Here is an 8,862-nt window from a genome sequence, read left to right on the forward strand (position 1 = left end):
TCCCCAAGTGTCCAATGTCCTCGGTAGATTTCAACATGTTTATTCCTCTTTAGTCAGGTTTTTTCACCCATGGGTACACCAATGGGTGCGCGTATGAAAATGGGGCCCATGAGGATCAAGTTGCTGGTTGTGTGGAGAACTGCTGAGCCTGTAAAAAGCGTTTTATGTGGTCCTCCGTGGTTCTTAAGGGGTTTTTGAGAATTTGAATACAATTCTGATGATGTCAGGGTTTGAGCTTGGCATTAGAGCAAGGCTGCCAAAAGTTGGGCCCGGGGGCCAAATTCAGCTGCCATCTTTTTGTGAGGTAAATTCTCTTCAAATACACAGGATCCCTTAGCATTCTTTTTGAATTTGGCCTGGCAGCTGAACAGAATTCTGCTGGGGGCCAATTTTAAGGGAGAGACTGTGGTTAACAAGCTTTTCAACAGTTTGACCTTTGACCCTTCAGGGGAAGAAGTGTGGTCACCCCTCCACTGGAGAACAGAATTCTATTACGGGAAATGTAAAGACACCATTTCTTTAAAAGATGCAGTAACACCGAGTATGATTAGGGATTCATGTCTGACACGTTTATTCATCTGTTTTGTTCCTGGAAGGAAAAACAAAACACTGAGCAACAGCACAAGGAATCAAATATCAGTGAGACAACCAAAAAAACCCGGGGTAGATAAACTTCTTCTGTTCATACAGAGCTTAAACATCATGAGAAGAACAGAAAAAAAAAGGAAAAAAGACCAGCACGCTGTTTGGAAGAAGCAGAGACTGTCTTAGATTTATTGAAGAGACTGCATTTGGTCATAGAAGTTTCCCGTGAATCTTATCAGATCATTGTTTCACCAGACTGCTGACAGAATCTGGCACCAGAACAACTTCCTCAATTCCTTCTGACCCCGTGGGAGATATATTTCCATTGTTATGTTTTTTATTGTTATTGTATTAACACTTGTTCTCCTAGGTGCAGAGTGTGGCTGTAAATTCTGCTGGGCTGTAACACTGTCTTCATATCACTCACTCACTTCACACTTGTGCAAAATTGAAAAAGGACAAAATGAAAATGTAACATGCACAAAGTATAAAGAAAAACTGCAAAGGCAGAAATTTGAAGTTTGGCCACAAACAGCTCATCTACATTGTGTCAATGCGGCTAAAGCAGTGCTATTCTGATTAAAAAAACTATGAAGATGTCTTTTAAACAAACGTCAAAAGAGTTGAAGGAGCATAATTTGGCTTTCCAAACACATCTGCTGGCCAGTCTGTAATACTTCAGTTTGAAGAATAATACTGAAATGGAGCTATGTACCTTTAAGCCTCAAGCAAAAATGCTCTTTTTGCAAAACATCTGCAGAAATTCTTTAAATCTTATTCTGGCACCAGATCAAAAACTTCAGTTTATGCATAAAAATGTTTCTTGTAAACATTGCAATAGCAGCCAAACGTGTACTGTAAAGGTCCATCTTTCAGGAGGGAGCTCTTTTAAGGTTTTGCTGTGTTCTGCATTCGCAGTCGTTTCCGGGCCAAGGCTTCCTGTTTCTTCCTCTCAATCTCTGCTGCGGAACACTTTCCCGTCATCTGGCTGGTGACAAAAACTGGAGAGGAGGGAGGAAAAGTTAAAAAAAAAACAAAACCAAAAAACAAAAAAGAAACGTGGCTGTAAAACCTGAGCAGCTTCTGTTTGGATATACTGATCAACTATACACTTGAAGAAAAATCCAGGAAACTGCCGTACCTCCCAACTACATGTTGCCGTCAACAACAACAAATCAGTTTTACTTTACAGAAATTCTGCTTCTGTAAAGTAAACACTTACGGTAACCATGGTGACGCTTAAAAAAAGCCTATCCAATCATGTCCAGAGGAATCAGTCTGTAATTTTCTTTGGCGACGACGCTTCCTGAGTTTTGGGCTCTTGACAGCATCACAAACTAAAGGCATGACGTGATGTTTAATTGCTGTGGGGGAGAATTGTTCATGTACACATGCACTGATTATGGGTGATCATGTGACATTTATATTACCCAGGAGTTTTCACCTCAATATCCACTTATGCAGCGTGCCAAAATAACCACGAAGGGTGAAAGCAATGAACTCTCTCTTGATAGACATGTTGCTCCAATTTTCTTTTGGTAATTATATAAAATTGGCTACTACCAGTGATATTTTCTTCAGGTATTTTTCTTGAAACTGTTCATAAACTTTCCTTATTGGGTCTTTTTGATGAAAAACCTTTGTTGAAACTTGTCTCAAAGAGCAGAGAGCATGGGGATGTGACATCAGACGATGCTATGCAGCATGTAAATGGGAGTAAGCGTTGCGTTTTCTAAAAGCAACTCATGTAAACACCTCCATGTTGTGTTATTGAGAACATGGCACATTGGGAGTGAGGCAGTCCCTGTAAAGGCAGTCACAGATACAGATCAAGCACCGCGTGTAGACTCACTAATTACCTTTGTTGCTTACATACGCTGAGTCTGATACGTTTCTCTTGAAGGCTGTGGGATGGGGCTTCTGTGACAGCGCTGCTTTCACTGTATGTGGCTTCACATCCGTATTCTGGAATGTTCCAGAGGAATCCTGGCTGCGGGTGAATGTGCCCAAGCTCGGGCGGCTTCCTGGGAGGCTCTGTGACATCTGGGGTTGGCCGTTGGCGCCTCTCATGGGAATGCTCCACCCTTGGTAGTTACGAGTTTCAGAGCTAGTTCCTGGTAACGAATTAGAACGAGTGAAGGTGCAGGGGGACTTCTTGCTAACACTGGCATTGATGGGCCTGGCACCGTTGATTGGTAAACGTGCAGAGGTTTTTGATGATCTGTCAAGAGCAGTATCTTGATTGAGGTTGCCGGGGCTCGCTTGCAGTGGCTGACTGTTGGAGATCCTCTCCACACTGTCACATACCTGGTAGAACAGCGCATCATCATCCCCGTCATCCCATAAACTGTCTGAAATGTCTTTTAGAGAATCTGCAGAAATGCAAGGCCTGGTCTGAGCATTAGTTACACTGGCAGGTTGAGGGGTAGAAAGTGTCGTTGTGGTGGTAGCAGTGTTTTGCCCTGACGGCTGTAATTTTGGCTGCACGGCAGTGAAGCCCGACTTTTTGGCAGCTGTCCTGGGGTGGAAGTTAGGGTTGGGCCCTAACTTGAAAGTGCTTCTGTTGGTCGTCTTTGTTTTGGGACACAATTCCTGTAGAGCACTGCAGCTTGAGACTTGTTGTGATGAGTTCGTACTTGCAGTGGCCTTGCGAGGGGAGATGAGCTGTGCAGTGTTTGTCTTAGTGTCGGCCTGCAAAGGAGCTTTAAGATTGGTGTTGTGTTGCTGGTCAGGAATCTGGGTCATCGCCAGCACCAAAGAGTCATTAAGTAGGTCATCATTCTCCCAGTCATCATCAAAGTCATCAGGGTTGCTCGCACTAAAAGCTTCCGTTTCTTCAGCAGGATGTGAACTTGAGCCAGACTTGTCAGCTGACTTGAGCTCTGACCGACGGGGCTCAACTGGAGTCGCAGGTTGTTCCGTTCTGTCCTGGGAACACGCTGATTTAAAGGAACCTTGACTTAGCGCACCGCTGACTCTTTGAGTGGAGCAGTCAAAAAGAGCGTGCAGCTCTGCCTCCACCTGATCTGGCGAGGATAAACACTTGGGGTTCTTCACATTGCTAGGGACTGATGTCTCTGCCAGTTTCGTGCTGGAAGTGGTCACATGTTCATTGAGGCTATTGTTGATTGTGTTCAGCTGCTCTGAAGTCTCTTTGTTTTGCTGCATGTTCTTGTCAAACTGCCTGGCCAGTTTCACCAGGTCGTCCACGCTGCTCTGCCTGCGGAGAGGAGAAAATAAACAAGACAAGAATTTAAACAGGAGGAACTTTCGTAACGCCTCATTTCAACATATGTACGTCTGGTGTCTTTACGCTGAAAGCCAATTCATTTCCTATGGAAACCTCAACAATCTCAGATGTGTTTGCTCCAGTTTTTCTCTATTTTGTATTTGCCTCAAGGAAAAAAAAACGTAGCTAATGCTGTGGATTTCAGGCCACGATGGAGCCAACAGGCTATTGCTAACCCTGCTGTATTCACGTGCATATATTCCACACAACTAGATATCAAAAAAAAAAATATCAAAACTAGCCTATCACCTCGGACTAATCAGGGATGTATCTGCTCTTGCAGGGACCTACTTGTATGTACTTGGTGGAAATGAGGCTGTTGCAGCCCAGGACTTCTTGAGGTACTCTGGGTCTCAAGGAACTTCTTAATCTGAGGCAACCACTGAGGGACTACACTAAGTTCCCGAGGGATAGTCAGATATTTGCTGCTTTTCATACCAAGTTCACTTGTTCCTGTTGTTCCAAAGTTTTTGGAACTTTTGGTCACAATAAGCCCAAGACAAATAAAACAAAAAAACAGAATGAGCAGTACTAATCAAAAATTATGTGATACATGTCAAACTGAGATATAACACTTTTATACACTGCAAGGTAACGTGTAGAAAAAGGATGCAGGTCCCCATTTAGAGGCTATGGGGGTCAATACACACCGGGATGACTTCTTCCTGACTCTTGGCTTTGGAATCTCGGGTGTACAGGGGACGGCGCTGTCGCCTATCCACTGCAGCAGAGGGGACTCAGTCCCTTTGGGTTTCAAATCCTGTGAAAGAAAAGGACAAAGTTGACTAATTTCACTCAAAAAAATATTTACTGTATGAGACAACAACCCACAGTTCATAAGGCTCACTGAAGATGACATCATTTCTGGCCCAGTTTCGCAATATTTGAAATTTCTATTCTTTTTTTTTTTTTTTACATGTTTATTTATTTGGAAATGACAAACATTGACAATACAATATGCATTTCACATTATTAGGCCACAATGACCTTTCATTTCCAGTTTACATGTTTATACAAAAATACAAACATTCCCAACCCACCCCCAACCACGCCAATACTAAAATAAAGGTGGGGAAAAGAGAAAAAAAAAAGTACTAGGGACAGAAGGAGAAAGTAGGAAAGAGAAAGAGAGAGGGGGGAGAGGGCCAATCAGCTAATCAGTAGGCAGGGTTTGTAGGGAATTGAAGTATTTTATGAAAGGGTTCCATTTTCGGAAAAACTTGCTACAGGACCCTTGTACTGTTAAGTTTATTTTTTCCAATTTAATGAAGGACATGACATCTCTGAGCCACAGCGACGTGGACGGAGGTTTAGGAGACTTCCATGACAGCAGAATACGGCGTCTAGCCAGAAGGGAAGTGAAAGCCAACACTTGCATCTGCAAGGGGGTTAATTTAAGTTTTTCATTTGGGATTCCAAATATGGCCACAAGAGGGTCCATCTTTATGAAATTTCTATTCTAAATCCATAGAACTTTGCACTTGCGTAACGTTTCAGTTAGAAACTGACCTTTGGAGCAATGCGATTCACAATATCTGAGATTTCAACAACTCTGGTGTTTCTGAACCCCGGCCCTAAAAAAAAAAAACCAACATTTGTTACATCATTTTACACACGATAAATATGTTTTGTAAGAGCGATAAAAAACAAACAAACAAAACCAAACAGATTCTGTTTAAGTTCTGTGCAATTCTCTACTTAAAAAGATTGTCAGTGCATTCAGCGTTCATAATCAGAAATTGGACGCCCAATTCTTGACGTTAAAATCAGCTGTGAAACGGATCTACATTTAATATTGGGAGTAGTGCGACAGCAGGGCAGAGTGTGTGCCTCCACACTCTCCCACTGCAGCTTGGCGGCTTGGAGATGGAGGGCATCCACTTTCTACTTGTCACTCACTGTAAACACCTACATCAGGTTACTTCAATAAAGAACCTGCGATGTGACTTTTGGGACTTTTACCCGTGTTACTGGGAGACGTGGGATCCCAGATAATGTCTTGTGACGCCTCCACATCACCTGGAGAGTCGCCATTGTTCAAGAAGCCGGGGTATCGGCTGCTGCCTCGGTGCTGAGGACTCTGGAAATCTGCATCAAACACAAAAGTAATATCTGTAGTGTCAACATAAAAATGACACCATGAAACAAGCAATTAAGTGTTCCTCATATATTTGAGGGATGAAACAACAGATATCATATCATTTATACTGATTTAGCCTTTACTTTGTCATCCATCCGTCGATGCAGTCCATCATTAGCGTTGTGCAACAGATGTTACAGAGAAAAGTCAAATGTAGTAGAAACACTCGGTCGTTTGTTATTTCTGGCAGGACATTGTTCGGTGGAAAAGTTCCTGACACTCACAAGCACAAACAAAGACATTTACAGTTCAGGAAAACCTTATCATGTTGTCTAAGGCTGTTACATCAAATGGCATTAACAACCTCACCAGCCAAATACAAACTATAAAGAAATTTCCCTGCGACTTTATTTTACACTTCTAAAATGACGTGAGCCAGAGCGATTCCTGAAGCCTGTGGTTTCCTGTGAGGGTTTGTGCAAAGCACTGGCAGTTGTCACCATCAGACTGAAGGTGTAATGGCCGCCTCGTCTCCTGCGGGGGGTGGAGGCGGGGCCACAGGTTTACAGGCCACAAGTTTATTTAATTCAGCTTATTTTAACACAGAGAAATGCAAAGTTCCCAACTTTAACGGAGACGCACCCTCACCTTTACACATGGCTGGAGTTGGTGAGTGTTTCCCCGTTCTCTTGTCTTGTGTTTTGTTGTGACACAGTTTGGAGGCATTCCTCCACAGCTCAGTGAAGGCAGGAGAGCCAGCAGCGACGGCAGAATCGTTACGGCTCCCCGGCTCGGACATGATTCACTAACACGGCGGCAACGGCGAAGCCTCGGCCGGACATTATTACATCTACAGCTTCTTTAATGTCCGACAACACGGAGCGTCGCTGGTGAGAAGTGACATCCACAGCCTGTTCGTGTCTCTACAAAAAACTTTTGTTGTGTTTTTCAGTTCTATGATTTGAAGAACGGCGCCATGTTTGATGGTGACGTCGGCGGTCTACGGATGCCTGGAAGTTTTTCTTCACTGTCCTTCTCGGGCGCCAGCCGAAGAGCGAAGCAACGCAGTGAGTTACAAATGTTTGGATACCCCCCCCCCCCCCTAACACACACTCACAAACACACAAACACAAAAACTGTTTCATAAAATACGAATATTAACTAATTTAATACGATGCAAACAGATATTTCAAGTTTGTTTTTTTTTGTCTTTTGTTTCCACTCATAGCCGTTTTTCATTCATAAAAAATAAACCAACACTTGGAGAGGAAGCTTTCAATCCTACTCCTCAATACTCCTATAGTTCAAAAGTAGTTTGTGGAGTGAATAAATCAAAATAAGTATGCGATAAAATAATGCAATTTTACTCAAAACCATCAACATGCAATTCAGTCAGTGTCGATTAATCACCTTGAGAGTCAAACAGCAGAAATCCTTTGCATTTGCTGAGAAAACATTTGGATTCCTATCCATTTAATCCCAAATTTGCTTTGCTTATAATAAAACAAATCATTTTATTGTGGTGTTATGAGTCTTACTCTCAAATTGATGTTTTGATTGAGAACCTATTTAATACAAAAGTAACAATTACAACGAAACAGTCGGGGGATATTAGAAGATGGATGACAGAATGTGCTGCATCATATCAGCTCTTGGCAAAATTACCATTATTACCCAGTAAATGGGGGGGGGGGGGGAGGGCAAACTTTAATCAGTGTTGCTTTTTTAATTCAAACATTTCAGGAAAATCATGGCACCAAATGCACATGAACCTTTCTGACTTCTGCTCTTCATCTCCAAAACACAGACATCAGAGCAGAGCTGGTATAAGTCATGGTGATTTGGCAGTAAATGTTACAGTAGACAGCGGCCTGGTACTACCAAGTAAACCCACGTATGCTCAGTAATTGTTCTCAGGCTTCATTCGGCCTCAAGTGACTTTGACTCTGGAAGCTTGTTGTGAAAGTTGTTGTTGCTGTGGATTTCATGCATATTGTCAATTAAATCCACCACACTTTACTTTTCTTTTCTTTTTTTGTTAGGATGTGATTTAAATAGATTTGTTGAGGCAATTCTTTTGACATGTTGTTTGTAAAAAGGGAAGACCTGCTGAGCTCACTAATGTGTTAAAGCTGTAACTGTGTCTGCCGCCGCTTCCTTAGAGGAACATCACTGCGGTGTGGAGCGTTCTTTGCTAGACTCTTTCCAGCTATAAAATAGGATAAGAAAACAATGTAGAATAGTGGCAAATATTAAAACAAAACATCCTGTTCAAGCATTTTGAAAAAAAAAACTGCCTATACGCAGTGAACCAACAATAATTTCCCTAGTCCCACCTCTATTTTCTACTTTATCAATTAAAAAAAGTAGGTTAAAAAAAAAAATCAAAACTTTCACAACAAAACAAGAAAAACAAGACTCACTACACATCGTATAAATCCCCCCACTTGTTCATCCACCTAAATCTGTACTGTTTTTACATGAAAGATTTGTGTAAATGTAGATCGGATTATTTTAGATTCTTTTTAAAAAAATTCAGATTTAAAAAAAAAAAAAGCGATTTAAAGATTCAATGTCACAATGTCAAGATCTCCTTTGAATCAACACTCTTATTTACTCTAATGAAAACATATCAAAGTTCCAGCAGGTTGATCTCAGTTTTTTGCAGGATTTTTTTCCCTTTTTATATTCAATTTTTTATTGCTTTCAAAGATCTGCGGTTTGAGTAATTAGACATTAATACTTTGGAGCTGCTGATGGTTTCCTGCCTCTGAAACTGCATCGGAAAAGACATCTAAAACATTTTTATTGCCTGTTTTAGTGCTCAGTCAGAGTCAGATGAGTCAGGGGGTTGAATTAGGTTGGCGAAACCTTTGCAATATAAATCCCTAGAACTATATTTGGCATT

The 8,862-nt window shown here is 41.7% G+C and overlaps 1 protein-coding gene across 2 annotated transcripts; it reads right to left on the bottom strand.

Moving 5' to 3' along the window:
- Positions 1-421: 421 nt before the first annotated feature.
- On the bottom strand, positions 422-6,991 carry etaa1b (ETAA1 activator of ATR kinase b). Of its 2 annotated transcripts, none has more exons than XM_086180264.1 (6): positions 6,603-6,991; positions 5,894-5,962; positions 5,384-5,448; positions 4,525-4,634; positions 2,445-3,805; positions 422-1,586 (listed from the first exon to the last, which is right to left on the bottom strand). In XM_086180264.1, exons 1-6 carry the CDS (start codon positions 6,751-6,753, stop codon positions 1,474-1,476), a joined length of 1,869 nt encoding a protein of 622 aa, XP_086036390.1. In that variant the 5' UTR covers positions 6,754-6,991; the 3' UTR covers positions 422-1,473. The 2 variants fall into 2 exon arrangements, with proteins under 2 accessions (XP_086036390.1, XP_086036389.1); XM_086180263.1 differs by having other exon boundaries at positions 5,837-5,962; positions 6,603-6,990.
- Between the last annotated feature and the right edge of the window lie 1,871 nt (positions 6,992-8,862).

The sequence above is a fragment of the Aulostomus chinensis genome, chromosome 16 (genome assembly GCF_037954235.1).
Source record: "Aulostomus chinensis isolate RoL2024-O1b breed Wild chromosome 16, RoL_Achi_v1.0, whole genome shotgun sequence".
In the NCBI taxonomy this organism is placed as follows: Eukaryota; Metazoa; Chordata; class Actinopteri; order Syngnathiformes; family Aulostomidae; genus Aulostomus; species Aulostomus chinensis.